The 23,256-nt window shown below is 34.5% G+C and overlaps 1 protein-coding gene across 1 annotated transcript in view; it reads left to right on the top strand.

The window, feature by feature from the left end:
* The window catches only part of ZFC3H1 (zinc finger C3H1-type containing), a 50,518-nt gene that overhangs the window by 7,448 nt on the left and 19,814 nt on the right, over nt 1-23,256 (top strand). The window contains exons 3-18 of the mRNA XM_026500020.4: nt 5,550-5,614; nt 8,310-8,508; nt 8,752-8,975; nt 10,369-10,492; nt 12,356-12,453; nt 14,053-14,262; nt 14,446-14,610; nt 15,941-16,078; nt 16,681-16,802; nt 17,390-17,539; nt 19,986-20,160; nt 20,414-20,545; nt 20,930-21,472; nt 21,558-21,667; nt 22,828-22,959; nt 23,066-23,187. Of these exons, the coding sequence (XP_026355805.1) occupies nt 5,550-5,614; nt 8,310-8,508; nt 8,752-8,975; nt 10,369-10,492; nt 12,356-12,453; nt 14,053-14,262; nt 14,446-14,610; nt 15,941-16,078; nt 16,681-16,802; nt 17,390-17,539; nt 19,986-20,160; nt 20,414-20,545; nt 20,930-21,472; nt 21,558-21,667; nt 22,828-22,959; nt 23,066-23,187 (2,709 nt within the window). The remainder of the gene's footprint in view (nt 1-5,549; nt 5,615-8,309; nt 8,509-8,751; nt 8,976-10,368; nt 10,493-12,355; nt 12,454-14,052; nt 14,263-14,445; nt 14,611-15,940; nt 16,079-16,680; nt 16,803-17,389; nt 17,540-19,985; nt 20,161-20,413; nt 20,546-20,929; nt 21,473-21,557; nt 21,668-22,827; nt 22,960-23,065; nt 23,188-23,256) is intronic.

Here is a 23,256-nt window from a genome sequence, read left to right on the forward strand (position 1 = left end):
GTAAACTCTGTTTTTCTGGTAATGTGTCCATTTCCTATAAGTTGTGAAGTTTATAAAAAATTATTCTTAAGAATCTCATTTTTTGGGATGCCTGGGTGGCTCAGTTGGTTAAGCGTCTGTTTTTGGCTCAGGTCATGATCTCAGGGTCCTGGGATGGAGCCCCACGTCTGGCTCCCTGCTCAGCGGGGTGTTTTTCTGCCTCTCCCTCTGCCCCTCCCCCCTTCTCTCTCTCTCTCAAATAAATAAAATGTAAAAAAAAGAGAATCTCACTTTTCTATTACTTGTAGCATTTATAAGTTATATCCCTGGTTTTAAATTTCCCTAGAAATAAGTCCATAGCTTTTAAAACTTGTTAGTTTTGGGGCACCTGGGTAGCTCAGTCGTTAAGTTTAGCGTCTGCCTTGGGCTCAGGTCATGATCCCAGGGTCCTGGGTTCGAGCCCCTCATGGGGCTCCCTGCTCAGGAGGAGGCCTGTGTCTCCCTTTCTCACTCCCCCTGCTGTGTTCCCTCTCTCTCGCTGTCTCTTTCTGTCGAATAAATAAAATCCTTAAAAAAGAAAAGAACTTGTTAGTTTTCAGCCTCTCTTCTATTAAGATTAATTTGGGTTATGAAATTTCTACTTTAGCAGTTTGTGACATATAATTTTTTTCTCATTCATTTCTAAATATTTTCTAATTTTTGTTTTTCTTTAACCTTAGGCTGTTTGGAAGTGTGTTTCTTAACTTCCAAACACAAAGATTTTTTAACTACGTTTTTTGTTACTAATTTCTAAGTCAACCATATTGTCAGAGAATTGTATATTAAAGAATGAGAATATAGATACTGTCATATTTATTTGTAGAGAATTGCTTTATTGTATGCGATTGATTTTTTATAATTGTATATGTGTTTGAAAGGATTATATTGTTAGATCAAGCTTTTTATGTTCACATCTTCCTTCATTTTTTGATCTGCTTGTTTAATTAGTGAAAGGTTTGTTAACATCAGCCACGATTTATGGTTTTCAGTTTTTATTTTAAATACTTTGAGGCTGAGGAATTGACTCATTATTCTTGTTATTATGTGGTGGCCTTCTTTATCTCTGGTAATGGTTCTGCCAGAAAGACTTAGCTTATGCCAATAGTCACACCATCTTTCTTTTGGTAAGTGTATACGCCTTGTATATCATTTTCCATTCTTTCAGTCTTTCCATATTCTCATGTCTCAGATGTCAATTGTACATAGTATAGAACTGGATTTCTTTTGTAACTTAGTCTGACAGTCTTTGTCCTTTACTAGAATATGTAGTCTGTTTGCATTTTTCATTATTACTGATACTTGGGTTTTGTCCTTTTTCTCTTTCTTGCCTCTTTTGTGCCCCCCCCCATACAATTTTTTTATTTTCCTTTTACTGGTTTGGAAGTTAGATATTAAGTTTCTTGTCTCCAAGTGGTTCCTTTCAGAATTGTAACATGAATTCTTACCGACGTTCAAAATTAATCAAGGTTTTTACCCTCTCCATATACAAAGGCCAGTATTTGCCTTGCTTTGCTCATATATTTAACACTTTCTTGGGTCACTATTCTGTGTTTAGAATCATTTATGCTTTTTAGAATTTGGATGTGTCTGCTGGATAGAAAACTTAATTCTGTTTGCCCTTTTTTAAAGATAACTTTCTAGGTTTGGAATTCTAGATTGGCTAAGTATATTCTCAACATATTGAAGATATTTTCTGGCTTCCATTATTAATTTTGAAAAGTAAGCTATCAGTCTTAATGATTTCTAATTTGAAAGTAATTTATCTTCTTTCTCTGCTTGCTTTAAAAATCCTATTTTTGTCTTTGATATTCTGTAGTTTATGGTGTGTTCTTTGTGATTTCTTTTTATTCAGCTTTGATCTGTTGTGCTTCTTGTTTTCATTGATTCTGAAAAATAGTCATTATCTCAAATAGTTTCCCATTCTCTCTCTTTTCTGGAATTCTGTATATCTGTATGCGTATCAAATCATCTTTATCTTCCGTTTGTCTTCATTTCTTTTAAGTTTCCATCTCTTTGTAAATCTGCTACGTTCTGGAAAATTTCTTCTGATGCATCTCTCAGTTTACAGATTCTCTCTTTAGTGTGTCTAATTTGCCTTGAGCTCACTTATTGAATTTTAAATTCCAGTTACAGTTTTTATTTTAGTATTTCATTATAATTTTTTTTCAAATTGCTTTGGTCATTCTTTTTAGATTTCTCTTATTCTGGTTCCCATTTTTGGTACCTTCTTTTCTTAGTGATTTTTTTCTTTTCCTTTTCTCTTTTTTGTTTCTTAAGGTGCTCATTTTTGTTTCAGGTTTTTTTTTTTTTTTTTTTTTTTTTTTTGTGGGAATTTTTTGAGGCCTGGGACAAAGATGGACTTCTAAGAGAGGGTTTGCTTTTGCCACTGCCAGGCACCTGAGTAGACTTTTGTCCTGGGACTGCTTTATATTCGAAGTTTTCAAGGCCACCCATGTGGTATAAATTGGGCTGCAAACCTGAGTGGTGACTGATTTTGGTTACATATTCTCAGGGACATGTTTTTTCTTCTTCAATTTAGCACCATGACTCCAGGCAGGCAGTTTCAAAAAGTATAACTCAGTGGGATAGAAAAAACACGCAAATAACTATTATAGAGGATAGTAAGAGTTAATGTATGAAAGCCTGCAGTAGTACAGGGGAAGGATCAAATATGTCTGCCTGGGTTTAGAAAGTTTTCGTAGTATGGAAATGTTTGATATGTGTCTCAAAAAATGAGTCTTTTCAAGTTAGGAAGTAAGAAGGAACCCAAATGAGCAGATAAAAAGCACAGAGAACTTTTAAAGGATAATTGAGATTGATCTAAAATGGGTGCAGTGTGGGATATATGGTATGTTTCTTGGAGCAGTTGGGTATAAATTTATAAAAGGGTAGATTGAAATCAGATTGTAGAGGGCCTTGAATGTCTTGGCTAAGGAATTTAGATTTTCTTAAACGCCACGTGGGCCATCAGACTCTTAGCTCTGCCGTCAAGCTTTTAAGTTGTTAGTGATTAGCTGCTTTTCCATTTTTCTCAACAACTCTTCTAAACCTTTATTATTTTTTTCAGGCCTTTTACTCAACTTTATTCCTATTGTTCAGCCTATGGGTGTGCCTCCTATTTCAAGTATTCTCACTCAACTTTCAGCTTCTCACTTTCTGACTGTAAATTTATATCTGTATTGATTTTCACTTCATTTCATTTTTGTTTATGGCCACTTTGTTTTAACCTGTATTTCTGGCTCTAACTTCTCCTTTCTCTGGAACATTGCTCCATCTGTTGTTTATTTTGATTCATCTTTAACCACTTTCTCTTAAGGAGTTCTTAGTATAAACGTATTTACGTCTTCCTCCCAAAGTGTAATCACTCTCTCTTCCCCATTCTATATTCTCCCTTAACTTGTCTTTTCAACCAGATTCCTTGAAGGGCTAGCCGGTGCTGACTCTCTTCACTTTACCTCTCAATCCAGTGCAATCCGCTTGTCTACTCTTCACTGAAACTAGTCAGGGCAGAGTTACTTTGATGTAATTACAAAATTAATTTTAATTTTCCTTCATTTTTTTATTTCATTTTTCCATTCATTCAAAAATTGAGCACTTTTGGGGCGCCTGGGTGGCACAGTGGTTAAGCGTCTGCCTTAGGCTCAGGGCGTGATCCCGGCGTGACGGGATCGAGTCCCACATCAGGCTCTTCTGCTGTGAGCCTGCTTCTCCCTCTCCCACTCCCCCTGCTTGTGTTCCCTCTCTCGCTGGCTGTCTCTATCTGTTGAATAAATAAATAAAATCTTAAAAAAAAAAAAAATTGAGCACTTTATTCCAGGCTCTTAGAAATCTATCCATGAACAAATAGTCAGTTAATGCCTTCATGGGCTTGTATTTTAGAAAGAGGAAGAATAGATGTGATTAGTAAATAACAGTTATGGGAAAAGTGTAGCAGGGTAAGTAGGGGGATAGCAGGTATAGGTTGTAGTATTAATGAGTGATCAACAAAGGCCTGAGTTTGAAGGTGAGATTTAAACAAAGGCTTTGGAGACCATGAGGGACTAGCCAAATGGATATCTGAGGGAAGAGCTTTCTAGGCAGATAAAAAATAGCTAGAGCAGTGGTTTTCTAACTTTGGTCCTTGGACCAGCATTACCTGGGAACTTAATGAAAATGCAAATGCTGGGGTGCCTGGATGGCTCAGTTGGTGAAGCGGCTTCCTTTGGCTCAAGTCATGATCCCAGAGAGGAGCCCGCATCTGTTTCCCTGCTCAGCGGGGAGTTTGTTTCTCCCTCTGCCCCTTACCCCACTCATGCTCTCTCTTGCTCCCTCTCTCAAATAAATAAAAATCTCTAAAAAAAATTAAATGTAAATGCTCAGGCCCTATCCTAGGTCTACTGAATTGGAAACTCTGGACACGGGGCCCAACAATCTTTATTTAATAAGCCACCTTGTTGATTCTAATACCTGGTAAAGTTTGAGAATCAACAAACTAGAGTAACTATTGTTAAGGCAGAAGGGTACCTGGTATATTTGGGAAATATCAGGGAGGCCTGTGCCACTAAAGAAAAGAGAGTGGGGGTGCTGAATAGTGGGAGAGAAGAGGTCAGAGATGGGTTGGGATCGATCATGCACAGCCTCATAAGAACTTTGTTTTTTATTCTGAATGAAATGTGAGCTACTACAGGGTCTTGAGCAAAAGACTGGTATAATTTGTTTTATATTCTCAAAGGACCAAACAGGCCACAATGTTGAGAATATTCTATAGGGAGTACACATATCTACTATATTCAGTGATGTTTTTCTTGATAAACGTGAAATTTGGGGGTTTCAGTAATACCATATACATCTGGAATTTCTTATAATCTTCTGATTTTCCTCTTTTTTTTTTAATAGTATTCTTTTGTAATTTCTTAACTGTCCTCTGTGTTCCATTGTCCAAGGGTGTTCTTAATTAGATGGTTTTAACTACTACCTATGTCCTGATGATTGTCTTTAGCTCAGTTTAGAATTCTGGATAATAATTTTAAAAATACTGCATGACTGCCTAAGACCAATCTGGGAAGTACTGAGTCAGAATTGAAATAGTTGTATCGTAGAGACCCGTAACAGTGGTAGGACAGTGCCTAATTATGTTTGGTGAATTAAACAATGACCTGCTTTTATAAGTTTTGTGTAAAGTTAGATTTATAGTTTGAAATTTATGGTTTGTACTTGTTTTAAAGGAAGCATTGTGCTCATAAGTTACTGCCAGCTTAATGTAAATTCTATTATTGAAATAATTACTTTCAGTTCATAAGTTATTTTATCAAAGTACAATTTTAACTTATTTAATATTTTGAGTCATTTTGCCTGATAACATTCAGTAATGAGGCTGATATGAAACGTTTGGTCAGATTTTCATTCTAATAGCATTCTTTCCTTTTTGGTCAGAGATTGAGAAAATGAGAGACCCCTTAAAATAATTATTACCAAATATCATATAGCATTTTATTTTAAATTGATGGTAGCTGTTTTTCAGAGTATTCAAAGTATGCTGTTTTATTTCAAAGGATTAGAAGATAAAGAACAAAATTTAACAAGAAGAATTAGTGCCTCAGACATTCTATCTGAAAAGGTAAGATCCTCCTTTTTGGAATTGGGTGTCTCTGTAAGACTGATTCTTATACTGCTTTGCTCTGTTCTTTTGAAAGAGGATTCTGTCTTGTTTTCCATTCTTTTCCTTTACATCATTTCTTTCATCATTACCTCCATTTGAACATAAGCCTAAAAGATAAGAAAATCTGGAGAGATGTCCTTCAGTATCTTTGGGTTGGGTTCAGTCAACTTGAATTTAATTGAAGTGTTTTTTTATATATATCCATAGATAGATCTTTTGGTTATTTTTTTGAAACTTTTAATAGTCACCCAGAGTTTTCCTGCTTTTGGGGGATTATCCTGTGTGGGAGATCTTTGGACTTAGACCTTGACCTGCTGTTCAGTTCTAGCTCCTCCTCTTATTAACTGAGTGATCTTGGTGTAAGCTCTTGCCTTTGCTTGCCTCTGTTTCCTTCTCTGCACAATGAGTTTGATGTCATCTGTTCTCTGGATTGTGGTGAGGTTCAGCAGGATAAAGTACAGAAGCACCAAACACTGTGTTTGACATGTAATAGCTCTCAATAGCCCAAGCCTTTTCTCTGTTGAATTAGAGATCTGGAATACCTTTATTCCTTTTAAGATTTCAGTTAGTTTTTATGAGTAAATTAAAATGATGCAAAGAGCCTAGAAGCTTTAGGAAAGAGATGATCCTGAATTTAAGATTGATAATATAATAGATACACGTGTACACACACACACACACGCATGTGCATGTGTATACATTTTTTAATGTCCTTACAATAACTTCATAAATTAAGTTGACATTATTTGATTTACAGATGAGGTAAGATTCATATGGGTAGATTAAGTGGCTTGCCTAAAGTTCTGTAGGACTTAAATGTCGGAGCAAGGAGTTAAATGGGGTTCGGTGCTCTTGCTGATCAGGTAACTGCTTGAAGTAGCATATAGTTGTATGACAGAATCAGTACCTTCTTTCTTTCATTCCTAGAGGAGTGGTTGCAAAAAGTAATCAAAGACTTTTAAGTCTCAATGGAACAGTGATGATAGCTTTATTTTAAACTCTCTAGATCAGGACTATCCAATAGAATTTTCTACAATGATGGAAATGTTCTTTATTTACACTTTCCAATATGGTAGCTATTAACCACATGTGGCTTTTAAGCACTTGAAATGTGATTAGTGTGGCTGAGGAACTAAATTTCTTATTCCATTTTAGTTAATTTAAATTTATATAGCCACATGGGGCTCATTGCCACCATACCAGATAGCACAGCTCTAGAACTGCAGGACCAAGCAGTAGAATTTGGTATGTTTAAGTGACTTAGAGTTAAAAAAAAGATAATTTTTTCAACTCATTTGTTACATGTATTTCCCAACGGTGGAAAGGGTATCTATAGCCTGGTTTGGATAAACTGAAGTACTGAAATATGTGGTGGCAATTCAGTTAGGCATTTATAATAGTTTATAGTAAAGTGAAACCAGTAGGAAGGACCCACTGCTTAGGAGTTAAATAATTTAATAGGATATTAGACAAAATGTGATTATAATTCACTTACAAGCAAAAGTTATTAAGTAAGTGGGCGTTAACCTTTTTGAATCTAGGTCTCTTTTGATTCCCGCCTTCTTTATACATACACATAAAGAAAAAAAGAGTTTTGCATTTGATTTCAAAGGATAGGGAGGCCAGAGGACTCCTAATATGTCTCTCCCCACCATATCTATGTACTCCAATTAAGAATCTGTGCTTATGGGGTGCCTGAGTGGCTCAGTTGGTTAAGCGGCTGCCTTCGGCTCAGGTCATGATCCTGGGGTCCTGGGACGGGCTCCTTGCTCACCCTGCGGAGCCTGCTTCTCCCTCTCCCTCTGCCCCTCCCCCTGCTTGTGCACGTGTGCTCTGTCAAATAAATAAAATCTAAAAAAAATCTCTGCTTACTTTGCCTGACAATTTCAATTATATTTTAGCTAAAATGTTAGAGAATGGATTTTTTAAATTATTTTTAAAAAGGTAGAGTGAAAAAATTAAGATATTTCAATTGGAAAAAAGCTTTCAAACATTGGCTGTTAACCTGTTTTCCTGTTTTAGCTTCCCTGAAGAAAAGTCTTGGGTGGTCAAAATATTTTAAATATTCAGATAAGTATCTGTAGTTTTAGAACATGTAATGTTCAAATATAAGTAAATCTAAAGAATTATAAAATATGTATTTTTTAAAAAGTTTGCAAATTTCGCTCTTGAGATTCAGTGTACCTGTTCTCTGTATTACTTGTAAGACTAGTAAATCACATGGTTCTGGAACCACTTCATTCTTCATTCTTGACCTCTCCTGGGTCAATTTCTTCTTGCATTTCCTGTCATCAGATTTTTACTTCCTTGTTTGTCATCAGATTTTTACTTTCTTGTCAGTTAAATGCTGATCTCTGATACTTAACTTCCTTTTTGCATCATCCTGTTCCATCAGTTGTACTTATCCCCTCTAACCCTTCAATTTACATATACACACACCCTCCACAGATTGATCTTCCGTCTATATCATAGGGATTGGATTGGGTTGTAGGGCTGTGATAAGTAGTTTGTTTCCTTACTTTACTTATATTGCCATTTAAATGTTTCCTTTACAACTAACTCTAAATTCTGATCCTTGGAAAGGTTTGACTTGGTGAAATGTTTAAGGTCAAATAATAGAACTAAGAAGTTACAACTATTTCTTTTTTTAAAGAAACTTGGTGAAGATGAAGAGGAACTGTCTGAACTACAACTTCGTCTTTTGGCTCTTCAGTCAGCCAGTAAAAAATGGCAACAAAAAGAACAGCAGGTGATGAAAGAAAGCAAAGAAAAGTTGACTAAGACGAAAACTGTACAGCAAAAAGTTAAAACCAGTACAAAAACACATTCAGCCAAAAAAGTTAGCACTACAGGTGATCATTTCTGTTAAATTCTTTTGAATTCATATATCAGTGTAGTTTCAAGATTTTAACTCAGAAAGTTTTGAGTTTGGGAAGTATAGGGCCCTGAATGGGGGACAGTCCTATATAAACAACTTGGAGGAGCAGCTGTATATTTGATTTAGTGATAATGAAAATAAATATAAAGCATTTGTTTTCCTTTATCTAGAAAATTCTAACTAATAGATACTGATGTTTCTGTATTTTCATTTAAAGCTAAACAGGCATTAAGGAAGCAGCAAACAAAGGCATGGAAGAAACTACAACAGCAAAAAGAACAGGAAAGGCAGAAAGAAGAGGATCAGCGGAAACAAGCTGAAGAAGAAGAGAGAAGGAAAAGAGAAGAAGAAATCAGAAAAATTCGGGATCTCTCAAATCAGGAAGAGCAGTACAATCGATTCATGAAATTGGTTGGTGGAAAGAGGAGATCAAGAAGTAAGGTAAAGAGTGTAAAAATATAAATCAAAACAATATTCAAATTTAAGTGTCCTTATTGTCTTACTTCATAAATACAGCCAACTAAGAAAAAGTATAGAGTTACTGTGTTTGATAGAACTTGTTACAGCTTTTTGGGGGAGAAGGGAAGGTTGGTTATAATTGAGAATGAGTTTTCTATAGTTGTAGATACTAGAAACCGAAGAAATGAAAGATGAAAGTTACGGTTAGCAAAGTCTGCTTTTGGCTTTTTCATCTTTCTCTGTTTAGAAGAAAGTAAGATTACTAACTTGTAGTGAGGACTTACCCTAAAAATGGCCATACCCTAAGTATTAGGGGAGAATTTCATTAGGGTGTTCTGTTGTATTTTTTTTTAGCATTTGTTTAGTATTGTAGAATTAAAATTGTGTCATGACTAATTGGTATGGACTATTTTAAAGAAAGTTAAATCATCATAGCCTTAGTGTTTTGGCTACTTTAGTTATTTAGCATTTGTGAACCTTTACTAAGTAAAGTCATTGATAATGATTGTCATTGTTTTTTATGAATGGTGTCAGGCGGTAAACTGGAGATTTAATATTGATCTAGTGATATCAGTGACAGATTTCAGGATTTTGAGATTTGAAATTAGACTTGTGAATGAACTACCAAAGAAGAGAGGGATGTTAGAGTAAGAGCTCTTTAATTGTAGGGAGTCAGGAACTAGGTTTGCTTAAGCAAGGAATTTATAAATATACTTCGAATTTCTAAAAAGTACTTTGTTAGAGTCTTTTTTAAGAAAAAAGTATTGTAGTTCCACGTTACTGTTATCAATCTTGATAGGTTTTCTTAGCTATGAACTATCTCTGTGAGTGAAACGTTGTAAGAAATACAAAAAGAAAACTACACACAAACACATCGCCTAAGAGTTTCTGGTAGTCAGCTGTCATCAGTGTATTCATAACTAAGATGTTACTTTATTTTTTCAAAATGCTCTAAAATATAGCCTTTTTTTTTTTTTTAAAGATTTTTATTTATTTGAGAGAGAGAGAGTAAGGGAGAGGGAGAGAGAATCTGAAGCAAACTCTACACTGAGCACGGAGCTTGACATGGGACTTGATTCCACAACCAGGAGATCATGACCCAAGCTGAAACTAAGAATCAGACACTCAACCAACTGAGCCACCCAGTGCCCCTAAAATATAGTCTTGATGACATAAAACTTGAATTTATTCATCTAGTTTCTCATACAGAGAGGCCATAAGTGTTCAGGAACTTGGTGTCATCTTATTTTATAGAGGAATATGATTTTTGATACTGTTCCCTAGAGGATAACTGTCAATTGTTTCATAATTTCTAGCCTACGAATAGACTAAGACAGAAAATGCTTTGAAACTGAAAAATATCTTGTGTTATTAGTCTTCAGATCCTGACCTAAGACGATCCTTAGATAAGCAACCTACTGATAGTGGAGGAGGCATTTATCAATATGATAACTATGAAGAAGTTGCTATGGATACAGATAGTGAAACCAATTCTCCAGGTATGAACCAAAACTTAAAAGTCACATATTTACAAATTTTTATAAATGGAAAATGATCATAAAGCTACCCAAAAGCTTGAAAGAAATGTGTAATGAAAGTGACGTTTGCTGGTGAATTGTGTAACCATAGACATTTGGTGGAGTACTTTGAGAGCAAACGTCAAATGTATAATATTAACCTTTCTTTCAAGTGTTTCTTTCTAGATAGCATTTAAATAAAAAGGCAGTGTTTAAACTCTGCTATTAATCTAAAAAATGAAGATTGTGGGAAAGATGAGAGTACTGCTTTTAAATAAAAAAAATAAACTTTCGATCTCTTATCTTTATATCGTAATTTCTGCTCTAGTTAAAAAAGAAAAGTGTTTCTTGTTTTTGGGCTTCCTTTCTCCTTCCAGTGATGGTACTTTGTAGGAATTTGGAGATGATAAGTGGTACTACTAGTGGCATCTCAGTAGAGGCTGGTTAGAACTGGTCAGGGCAGTACTTCAATTAGATTGCATATTCTAGGATGTGACTCTTCTTGAGGGCTGGAGACTTGCTTTAATTGATATTCAGGGGTGATTCTGTGGGAGACCTATTTTCTCACTAATTAAAACACATAAAACTGAGGCAGATAACTGAATGTAGTTGGCATTCTAGGAACTGGAATGCTTACTTGAAAGATCATATGTATTTCTCCCTATGGTCATATTGTCAGAACATATCAAAACGAGATTCTTACTTTAGTGTGTCCAGACAGAAACAAAGAAAAATCTGTATGATTTGGGTAATGTTTACCAAAAATGCTTATTTTTGGTTATTGTTTTGAGGCTTATGTTTGATAATTTCATATTATGTTTTGATTTCAAAATTTAACTCTCTTTGGTCAGTATTAAGTTTTCTTACTTCTGGGTTCTTCAGGATAATTCATAGCATTCCTAAGTATTGACAGTATTAATAGTCTTTATTTCTATAAAATAATTTTATGAACTATGCTTCAAAAGAATTTTGTAAAAAATTGAGAATGTACTCTTCCCTCAGCTTTGTCAAATTGTAGCTTTTTGCTCTATTCGCTACAGGTATTTATTTTTAAGAAGTAAAATGTTCTAAAGGACATTGTATTTTCAAATGGTATCATTTGGGCACAGGTTAACTATATAAATCATGTGGGTAATAGCCATATTGACTTAAGAGACAGCTGGGAGAAAGAAGCAGCATTAGTTTTTCCCTGAGGTTATACAGTATTGGGTAGCAAGAGTAGTCTTTGAATCTGTCCTATTTCACTGACTCATAAGAAACCACTGAAGGTAAAATGCACAATTATTTTACCTGCTACCGGGGAAGGAAAAAAATGCTAACAATTTAACTGAGATTCATTGATTTTTAACTATTTCAGAATTATTAAATGTGACAAAGTGTACATTTAATTGATTAAATACAGCAGTAGGTAGTTCTTTTCACTCCTACTATTTGCTTTCTATACAACTTAAGTAGTTCATTTTTTCATTCCACATAAAGGGAGGAATGGAATTGCCACATTACTGGTTTGTTTTTTGTTTGTCTTTTGGTTAGGACATTTTAGTAGATTCAGGGGAGTTTTTTGTTTTATTATTCCTTAAAAATATGTTTGTAAAACATACGCTCTGTCTCCTGTTAGATGAGTGAAAGGTGGAACAAAGAGTTTTAAGGCGCTAAGAGCCAACTTAAGTTGGAAGGCTTTCTTCATGATGGTAAAGGACAATGTTGAATAGGTGGCGAGGTCGCATGGAGTTTAAAGATACTAATTTGCACTCTGTTTAGGTGTATTTTTATTTCTTCAAACGTCATTATCTTTATTCCTTTCAAAGTATATTCGTAAACTCTTAACAAAAAAATTTTTTACAGCCCCTTCACCGGTGCAACCACCATTCTTCTCTGAATGTTCACTGGGGTATTTTTCTCCAGCACCATCTATTTCTTTGCCTCCGCCACCTCAGGTTTCTGTAAGTGAGAACTGATGTGATTTTTAAGAAAATTATTCTGTTGTTTTGTGTCTTTACTAATTTGTATTGAAAAACTGGCATTTAACGAAATTAGTTAATGTTTGAAGAGAACTTAAATTAGAATTGTTTACCAAAATTAATAGCTATGAAATCTATAGAATAAATAGTTAATTATGGATTGGCAGGCTGTTCATTTGGGAGATTTTTTCATAGCTAATTTTTTTTTGAAAGATTTTTATTATTTATTTGACAGAGAGAGACAGCCAGCGAGAGAGGGAACACAAGCAGGGGGAGTGGGAGAGGAAGAAGCAGGCTCCTGCGGAGAAGCCTGATGTGGGGCTCCATCCCAGAACCTGGGATCACGCCCTGAGCCCAAGGCAGATGCTTAACAACTGTACCACCCAGGCGCCCCTCATAGCTAATTTTTAATCTCATGTGTACTTTCTTTCAATATTTAGCACGTTTCCTTTTTCCTTCTCAGCTAGTAGCTCCTCCAAAAATTTATTCCAAAGCAGAATAAGATTATCTACTCTTTTGCATTATCTTCTTTTGGCAGTTGGGATTTAAGTGCATTAGGATACTTTTAGAAATGAATTCTTTCCTTTCTCCTCTTTTGATAAATACAGTTATTTTTAATTTGAAATTTCAGCAAAAGAACATTGTATGTAGAAGTTAGTTTCTTTTTTCCCCAGATTCCTTTTAAAAGAACTGCCAGGCCCTCATTTAAAAGAAAAGAAAAGAAAGAAAAAAGGAAGTGGGGGAATCATAAAGTAAAAGTTCTGAAGTTATTTCTAGATTGAAAGAACCTACAGACCAAGTTGGATCTCTCTCAGTAGGTTACCAGGGAACTTTGCCATTTCATAGTTCCTAGGTGGACATCGGGTGTTCTCCTTGGAAGCTTAAGGTGAGGGGAATATTAGAGCACAGAGTGAGAGAAAACTTTTTTTTTTTTTCCCTTCTTCCTCGAAATGTTTCCTTTTGGGAAATGGAGAATGGATGAACTAAATGACAAGGGAAATTCTGGCAGTTCTTTGAAACAAAAATATATCCAAACTCAGAGATTGGTATAAATTTGGTTTTCTTTGTAAGTAATTTGTTAAGAAGCCATCACACAGGCATTTAAGAGAGTCTTCTTAACAGTTCTTGAAATACTCTGGACTATTTCCAGAATTCCTTTGGTGCCTAATTTTTGTTTTTTACTCAAATATCTATCATATGTTCTTGGTTTTCAATATCTTCACTTGTTTTCAGGTAGTCCTTTAGAGGAGAGACCCATAAACTTTGATTTCTGTCTTTTGGAATACTGAATGAAAATAAGAAAGGGAGTGGAGAAGTTTGTATAATTACCTTGAGGTTCATAAATTAGATGTTTCAAATATTATTGATTTTTTTTATTGCAAAAATTATACTTTTTTCATGGTTGAATATTGAATTTGGTTTAGTTTTAAGATGTGTACAAGACACTTAGGTCACTTATCATTACAACTAAAGTAATAACCTAAAGGTTACCATTTTAAATTTAATGTTGCTCCAGAGATAAATATTTGAAATTTGTAAAATTTGCACTGTAATTATTTCTTCTCTTTTAAAAATAACCAGTCTATGCCACCTTTGAGCCAGCCTTATGTGGAAGGCTTGTGTGTTTCTCTTGAACCTCTACCTCCTCTACCACCTTTACCACCTCTCCCACCTGAAGATCCAGAACAGCCTCCAAAACCACCTTTTGCAGATGAGGAAGAGGAGGAAGAAATGCTGCTTCGGGAAGAGCTACTTAAATCTCTTGCAAATAAAAGAGCTTTTAAGCCAGAGGTAATTTAGGTGCCTGAACCTCTAGGTGGTGCTCTTGACCCTAGTTTTAGCTTTGCTTTTCTCTGGGATTTATTGGGCTTTTCAGTAAAGCGTAAGTCTGAAGCTAATTTACTCAAGATTTTTCAAGATGAAGAAATGTCTTTTTATTTAAAAATGTTTCATATTTCTCTTTTCCTTACTTAGGAAACATCCAGTAATAGTGACCCACCTTCACCTCCAGTTCTGAACAATTCACAGCCTGTGCCAAGAAGCAATCTATCGATAGTCAGTATTAATACAGTATCTCAGCCTAGGATACAGAACCCAAAGTTTCACAGAGGACCTCGTCTTCCACGAACTGTGATCTCGGTAAAAACAAGCAAAATATTTAATCCTACGGTTGAACAGTTTGTGAGAAATTTTTATGAAATTTTGCTGTCTTATTCCCTAACTCCTAGTTTATATATGTACATATATAAGAAAAATTTATTTTTTATTTATTAATAGTGAAATGGAAGCAGTTTCTTCTCTTGAAAACTGGTAGAGTTTAGTGATAATGTTTTTGGAGAAGCATTATTTTCATTATTACCTTTGCCATTTTTTTTTCAATTTTTTCTATATAATTGGTCCATTCAGATTTTCTTTGTTCCAGAGTTACTTTTAGAAAATTGTATGTATATTTTTTATTTCTCCCATCTTCATTTATGTCTTGCTCATATTTTTCCAATTAATACCTATACTGTAACAGCAGAATTTATTTATGATGTTTACTAATGTCCATCAAAGAGATTGAAACGACAATTTCTTTTTACCTTGTTTTCCAATGGCTTTGAAGTAAAATAACTGGAGCAAAGCCAAGCTGAAATCTTGCCTCTGATAGGTAAACCAATTTTGGCCACTTGCCCTGTCTATATAACCACAAAAGCCAAAAAGTTTTGTCAATAACTATGCAGAATTATTAATTTTTTGTTTGGTTGTAAAATAGCTAATTTAAGTGACATTATGGTTCCTTATAGAAAGTCGGAGAAAATGGGGCGCCTGGGTGGCTCAGTTGGTTAGGCATCTGATTCTTGGTTTCGCCCCAGGTCATAATCTCAGGGTTGTGGGATAGGGGGCCTGCTTAATTAAGATTCTTTCTCCCTCTCCCTCTGCCCTCCCTGCCTCTCTAAAATAAATGAAAGAAAGAAAGAAAGTTGGAGAAAATAAAACTTAATGAGAAAGGTGATCATGGTAGTGTCTAGAAAGACTGAAAATACAGAATATTTTATGTGGTGGGCAAATAAATAACAGTATTGGTGAAGTGGAACAAAGTTAGTTATGCAACATAACGATAAGAAACCACAGACTGTCTACTTGGAGTCCATTATTTTTAGGAATTGAAATTCAAGAGGTTAAATGACTTGTCCAGGGCCACACATCTAATTGGGGTAGAGCCAAGAAAAGAATAGTTACTTTTGTCATCAAAAGTAACAAATATATTGGGGCGCCTGGGTGGCGCAGTCGTTAAGTGTCTGCCTTTGGCTCAGGGCGTGATCCCAGCGTTGTAGGATCGAGCCCCACATCAGGCTTCTCCGCTTGGAGCCTGCTTCCTCTCCCACTCCCCCTGCTTGTGTTCCCTCTCTCGCTGGCTGTCTCTCTCTGTCAAATAAATAAATAAAATCTTAAAAAAAAAAAAGTAACAAATATATTATCTTTGCAGCTTCCAAAGCATAAGTCAGTGGTTGTAACACTGAATGATTCAGATGACAGTGAGTCTGATGGAGAGGCTTCCAAGTCAACCAATAGTGTTTTCGGTGGATTGGAGTCCATGATTAAAGAAGCAAGACGAACTGCTGAGGTAAGTGCAGTAATGAAAGATGAAAAGAAAGATGATTTATTGATAGTCATTAAGGTTTTTTTCCTGCAAATTAGACCTTAGAGGTCTAGATTTTTAATATATTAAATTGTGGAAATATTTTAAGTATTTGTGTTATTTAGGACTTTACATAATGAAGAACGTATAAATTTAGTTAGATTTAACTATTAAAAACCTGGTTTTTTCCAATTGACTAGTCCCGTTTTCAAAATAGTAAAAATTGAGTGGATAATTGTCCTCTGTACTAAGGAAATTTATTGCTTTGAAAATTGTATCATCTTACCAGAAAACAGTTTTTATTAAACTATGTTATCTAAGTACAACTTTTACCCCTATTTTTACTGTACATGTTGGTTACATATGATTTAGTTCAGTTATTTTAAAACTGTAGAGCTTTAGTGGGTCATGCAGTTAAGTTGTGGTTAACAGGCTGCATTGTTTTAAGAAAAGAAATAGAAAATAGTTATGAAGTTATTCATTTGTTTCTAAATACATAAATGTGCACTGGGTTGCAATATAAAATATAAATCTCAGTGTGGGATTAATGGAAGCTGTTGATTTGGTTGACTTCAACTGTTCTCTAGCAAGCTTCAAAACCGAAAGTACCTCCAAAATCTGAGAAAGAAAATGATCCCATGCGAACACCTGAAGCTTTGCCTGAAGAAAAGAAGATTGAATATAGATTATTAAAGGAAGAGATTGCCAAGTAAGTGGTGTTTTTGTAATTAGTTGTAAAGGTATGTGCTATTTCAATACTTAACTCAGTCTTTATAGTTTATTCACATTGGGAATTGAGTGGTGCTGATTTTACCCAATATGCAGAGTTAATGTTTTTATAACTCACAGGAGGGGGAGCCAGATGATCATTTATAGACTTGAATACAGTGGTGCACTGAGATAGAAGCAGCTTGGAAACAGGTGAAAGCTGTTATAAAGCATTACTACACTCTCAATTTTTTTACACTTTAAATATATAATTTTATTTGTCAATTATACCTCAGTAAAGCTGAAAAAATACTTAGTAGAATCAGCAGTATTCTTCTTTTTTTAAATTAAAGTGTTGTTGACACACAGTGTTGCCCTAATTTCAGGTGTACAACATAGTGATTTGACAACTCTGTTCTTAGGCTGTGCAGACTATCAACTTTGAATGCCAGCTTGGTCATGCATATTGGTCATCATCATTATTAGTCAATATGATTAATATTTTTATTTTGTGAAATAGAGCTTTAAAGATAAGTAATTTTAGTTTATTCTTTGGTATAATTCATCTACTTTTATTGATTATTTTAGTCGAGAGAAACAGCGTTTGATTAAATCAGATCAGCTGAAGACAAGTTCATCATCCCCAGCAAACTCTGATGTGGAAATTGATGGGATTGGCAGAATAGCAATGGTTACTAAGCAGGTTACAGATGCAGAAGCAAAACTTAAAAAACATAGGTGAGCCTCTTTATCTGATTAAATACTGGTATGTATTTAAATGTTTCTGTATTAGAATGATACATTTTTGTGGTTGTATGTCAATAACAAATATACTGTATGATTACAGATTCTTTCATACTTGGTAAAACTGTAGAAGGGTGTCATTTTACTGAATTGAACGTTTACGTAAAGTAATAGTATTAATGTTTAAATAATATATACATGGCTTATTCATTGCTAAAAACATTTATGAAATTCCTTGTTTTGGAATTTTCTTTAAAACTTTTACATCTTTTTGAAATACCTTCATTGGAACCATATTGTTGTTAAAGGTGGGCTTGATTGTTGGAAATAGTCATTACCCCGTCTGTTCAATAAGACACAGTCAAATATGGTGTTATTATGAATGTGTGAATATTAAGTTACAACCCTAAACATACATGTTTTATGAAATTATTGTGTTGTTGAGTGGTGTTTCAGAATTTTGAAAACGTACAACCTCACAAGATGAACATAATGAATTGTAGAATTCATTAGTATATTTGGGGAAGTTATTTATTTTATTGAGGTATAATTGATATATATTAGTTTCAGGTGTACAACATAATGATATGATATTTGTGTGTGTTATGAAATGATCACCACAGTAAGTTTAGTAACATCTGTCCCCATGTATAGTTACAGATTTTTTTCTTGTGATGATTACCATTAGCATATATTTGATAGAAATGATTATATTCGATTATGGCTATACATCTTTTTCACTCCACATACCTTGAAATCATTAGTTGATGAAAAACAAAATGGCTTTAGTTGACATCAACACTTGTGAGTTTTGTTCTGCTAGTCCTCCTGTAGGTTTACACATGTAAGGGGGAGTTTCTGTTCAAGGATGGTAAGACTTCCCTTATTGTGTTTTTAATAACTAACTGACTAATTCTTAAACTTCAAAGCTTGACTGTAAAAATTAATTGCAGTGATGAATTAACTCAATGTTAAAAATCTTTAGCAATGGATAAATAATGGTTTTTAAAACAAGCTTCAAAAGTTCATCCACCTTTAGTTAATTAATGAAGGGGAAAAGGTAGAAATTTACAGCCACCTTGGTACTCTTTATTTTTTTAAATCATGAAAAACAGTGTAATTTGGAGTGTTTTCGTAAGGCACGATGAATAGCTCAAGGACTTAGTGACGGTGTATTTTATAAGTAAACAGAAGTATGTTCTGTTCTCATTTCTGAACAAGACATTGGAGATTAAGTATTCTGAACAAAATAAAATACATTTAAAAATAGTTTTTATAAATGTCTTCAGCATTTTATTACATCTAAAGTATGCCATTATTTTATGCACTAAGAAAGAAAACCTGCTGCTAGCCAAACAATGATACACAGTAATGTTAAGACGTTACTGATACTAAAGATCTGAAAAATGTGCTTCATAAGTGAAATGGTGTGGCGGCCATAAATCTCCAGAATTACCAATAAGAAGTGGTATTGTGTGCGTTTTAAAAGAGATTAAAATAAATTCATTTAGGTTTCATTTATTTAGTAGCTTCAGTAAAAAGTGTGAAAAGGTTTTAAAAATTTGTCTTTCTGTTCCCCATTCTGTCACATATTCTCTGGCTTTATGATTCCTTCTAGATGTCAGTTGTTGTGACTGTTGACATATGATATCTTCTGGGAAAGATCCTTCATTTTTTAACCAATAATACTCAGTAGTTGAGAGAATGAAACTCTGTATCCATAAATTTATTTTTTTGTCCTTATTGTCATTTCCAAACTTTACATCTGCATATTGTTTAAAAATTTAGGCTTCCTTTTCCCCTTGCTTGCCTTGCTTTAGATAAAATGGGTTAGAGATTTGTAAGTGCTTGATAATGTTTATCAAATGTTTATTTGTATGGATAGTAAGAACATTATAAATGATGTTAAACAGCAGTTTTCTGTCCTAAGTCCTCATCTTTCAGGAGTACTCTGTGGTCAGATTCAGTCACATCTAGTAGTGGTTTTTCAACTGTAATTCACATTACTGATTTTTTAAGAAAAAGATCAGGCCCATTGTTGCTTTCGTAAAATGTAATAATGTCTATTTGAATACCTTTGTGATTAGTGAATATGAAAATAGTCATCCTTTTAAATCCTTATCTGTGTGTTATCAGTATACATATATATATTTTGAAGATTATTTACTTGAAAGAGAAAGCACACGCATGCAGTGGGTAGGAGCAGAGGGAGAGGACGAGAGAGTCTTAAGCAGACTTCCTCATGGGGCTCCATCTCACCACTCAGAGATCAGGACCTGACGTGAAACCAAGAGTTGGATGCTTAACCTACTGAGCTACCCAGGCACCCCATCAGTAGATTTTGTAGAACAAGCTACTGCTTTATAAATTTTTTATTCTGTTGATGTTAGTCTACTAGTTTAGAAAAACATTAATAAGAATTTTGTTACTTCTCAATTAGGATTCTCTTGATGAAAGATGAATCTATTTTAAAGAATCTTGTACAGCAAGAAGCTAAGAAGAAAGAATCTGTTCGAAATGCTGAAACAAAGATTACAAAACTTACAGAACAGCTTCAGGCAACAGAGAAGATTCTCAGTGTCAACAGAATGTTTTTAAAGAAGCTTCAGGAACAAGTAATGTTCTTTTTTTAAAATTAAGATATTGTAGTCTCATGTTTACTGCACATTTTTATGGTCCAGATTTTTTGTAAAACCAAACCATAAACCAAAGCCATCAAAATGTATAACCTTTGTACTGTTTTCCATTGTGACATACTATTGGAATATTTTTACTTTCAGGTGAATACCCTAAAGCTGCTGTGTTTAAGAAGGTATTTCCTCTCCTAAGGTTTACATTTACATTTCCAGAATTATCCTATATTTTCAGATTCACAAAGTTCAACAACGTGTTACCATTAAGAAAGCTTTGACTCTAAAGTATGGGGAAGAGCTTGCTCGGGCAAAGGCAGTGGCTAGTAAAGAAATAGGAAAACGTAAACTGGAACAGGATCGCCTCGGAGTAAGTTGTTTGTAGGAATATTTTATTTTTGGAAAGGAGAAAGTTATCATGGTAATTTTAAGGGTTAAGAGATGTATAAAATAACTCGTTTGTTTTTTGTTTTTTTTTTTCTTGCCTGTTCAGAAAGATTAAAGCTTTGTTTTTAAATGACATCCACATTCTTGGAAGCTTTATTTTATAGTTATTGTTTTGATTTTGTCTTTTGTTTTTCATAGATTATAGATTAACTGGTATAACTGTTGGGGACTTTTGCAAAACTGTTCTCATCAGTGATTTAGTTTTATAATATTGGCATCGTATCGTAGGGATAACACATTTATCTTCCCAAAAATTGTTTATGAAATCACAGTGATGTAAAATATGTATGTCATTTTTTCCCTCCAGCCAAACAAAATGATGAGACTGGACAATTCTCCAATATCAAGTCCCAGAAAGCATTCAGCAGAGCTGATTGCTATGGAAAAAAGACGATTACAAAAGCTAGAATATGAATATGCCCTGAAAATTCAGAAACTAAAAGAAGCCCGGGCCCTTAAAGCTAAGGAGCAACTAAATATTGCTCCAGTTGTGGAAGAGGAACCTGAATTTTCTTTACCTCAGCCATCACTTCACGATCTGACCCAAGATAAATTAAGTCTGGACACCGAGGAAAATGATGTTGATGATGAGATTTTGTCTGGTTCAAACAGAGAACGAAGAAGATCATTTTTAGAGTCTAATTCTTTTACTAAACCTAACCTTAAGCACACTGATACACCCAACAAAGAATGCATCAACAAACCTACTAAGAATACGGTGGAAAAACCAGAACTTTTTCTAGGGTTAAAAATTGGTGAATTACAAAAATTATATTCAAAAGCTGACAGCTTAAAACAGTTGATTTTAAAAACCACCACAGGCATTACGGAAAAGGCTTTGCACGGTCAGGTAACTGAACATTTCATATGCTTTATAAAATCTAGGATTCACCCTAGCCTTATTTGCTTTATGTAATTATTGTTTTCTTTTGCAGGAGATTTCTGTAGATGTGGATTTTGTGACAGCACAGAGTAGAACAACAGAAGTGAAGCCATGTCCTTTTAGACCCTACCATAGTCCTCTTCTAGTTTTTAAGTCCTACAGGTATAAAAGAAACATTCAATAAGCTTGAATTTCAGGACTCCTCCTTGCTGTTAATGACAGTATAACTTGGATATCATGATAATGAAAAAAATAATTATGTCATAGTGACTAAAAAATGAACTTGTCCTTTTAGGGAAAATAAAATTGTCTTGTTGTCAGATTTGAACCAAATCAGGAAGTGAGGTTTAGCTCATACTGGGTTCATTCTTTACCAAATTCTAATTTCTGGCTACTGAGGGAATTGTGGAGATTTCTGGATTACTGTCTATTAGGGATTTTAGGAAAAATAACTATAGAGTCAGATGAGAATTTAAGTTTTAAAAAGAATTTTACCATTATTCTAAGTAATTCATTGGCCAGCTTTCATAAAATTGATTAGACATTCTCAGATGATTAACTTTGTGGAGGTTGTCTTTTTTAAAAAGACTTCTGGAAGTCGTGAGACTGTTAAGTGGGTAGGATTTAATAATAGAATCATGAAGCACCTATCAGGTAGTATAGGCTTTTCCCCTAGATTTTTTTTTTTGGGCTGGTAACATGTGCAAGAAATACCAGTGTTGGGGCACTGGGTGGCTCAGTTGGTTTGAGCATCTGCCTTCAGCTCAGGTCATGATTCCAGGGTCCTGGGATCCAGCCCCGCAGCTTCTCCCTCTCCCTCTGCCTGCTGCTGCTCCCCCTGCTTGTGCTCTCTCTCTCTCTGCCAAATAAATATATAAAATCTTAAAAAAAAGAAATACTAGTGTTATATACCCTTTTATTTTGTGATAAAACATTACTTTTAAGGATTTTATTAGAGAGAGAACGAGAGCAGGGAGCCTGCTGCAGGGCTCCATCCCATAACCCTGAGATCATGACCTGAGCTGAAATCAGGAGTCAAACCCTTAACCAACTGAGCCACCCAGGCACCCAGAAAACACTACTTTTAAAATACAGGGTTTTTTGTTGTTGTTTTCTGTTTTAGATCATCTGTGTTCTAGGTATAAAAATAGTTGTCCCTATCATTGATATTCTGGTTTTTTAGAGTTCACTTTGATATTAAGTTTTAGATAAATAGTAAGCTCAAAGCATAGAAATTTTAATTAAGAAAAATGAAAAATTTCTTAATTTTCTGGGGAATATTTATGGAGCATAATGTGCCTGTCCACCTTTCTTCTCCTTAGATTTAGTCCATACTATCGAACCAAGGAAAAACTTCCCTTAAGCTCAGTATCATATAGTAATATGATTGAACCAGATCAGTGTTTCTGCCGTTTTGATTTAACGGGGACGTGTAATGATGATGATTGTCAGTGGTGAGTAGTTTTTATTTGTGAATATTTTATAATCTAAAAGGCAGTTTTGGTTGTTTAGCTTTAATATGTACATGATTATCTTTTCTGTGTTGTCATTTTATTTTAGGCAGCATACACAAGACTATACACTCAGCCGAAAACAGCTATTCCAGGACATTCTGTCGTATAATCTGTCTCTGATTGGTTGTTCAGAGACGAGCACTGATGAAGAAATTGCTGCTGCAGCAGGTATTTAAAGACCTCTTATTGTTCCCCAAGTGAAAATTTGAATGTAGGCAATTAAAAATTATTATGTTC

Source organism: Ursus arctos, unplaced genomic scaffold (assembly GCF_023065955.2).
Source record: "Ursus arctos isolate Adak ecotype North America unplaced genomic scaffold, UrsArc2.0 scaffold_21, whole genome shotgun sequence".
NCBI classification, from domain to species: domain Eukaryota; kingdom Metazoa; phylum Chordata; class Mammalia; order Carnivora; family Ursidae; genus Ursus; species Ursus arctos.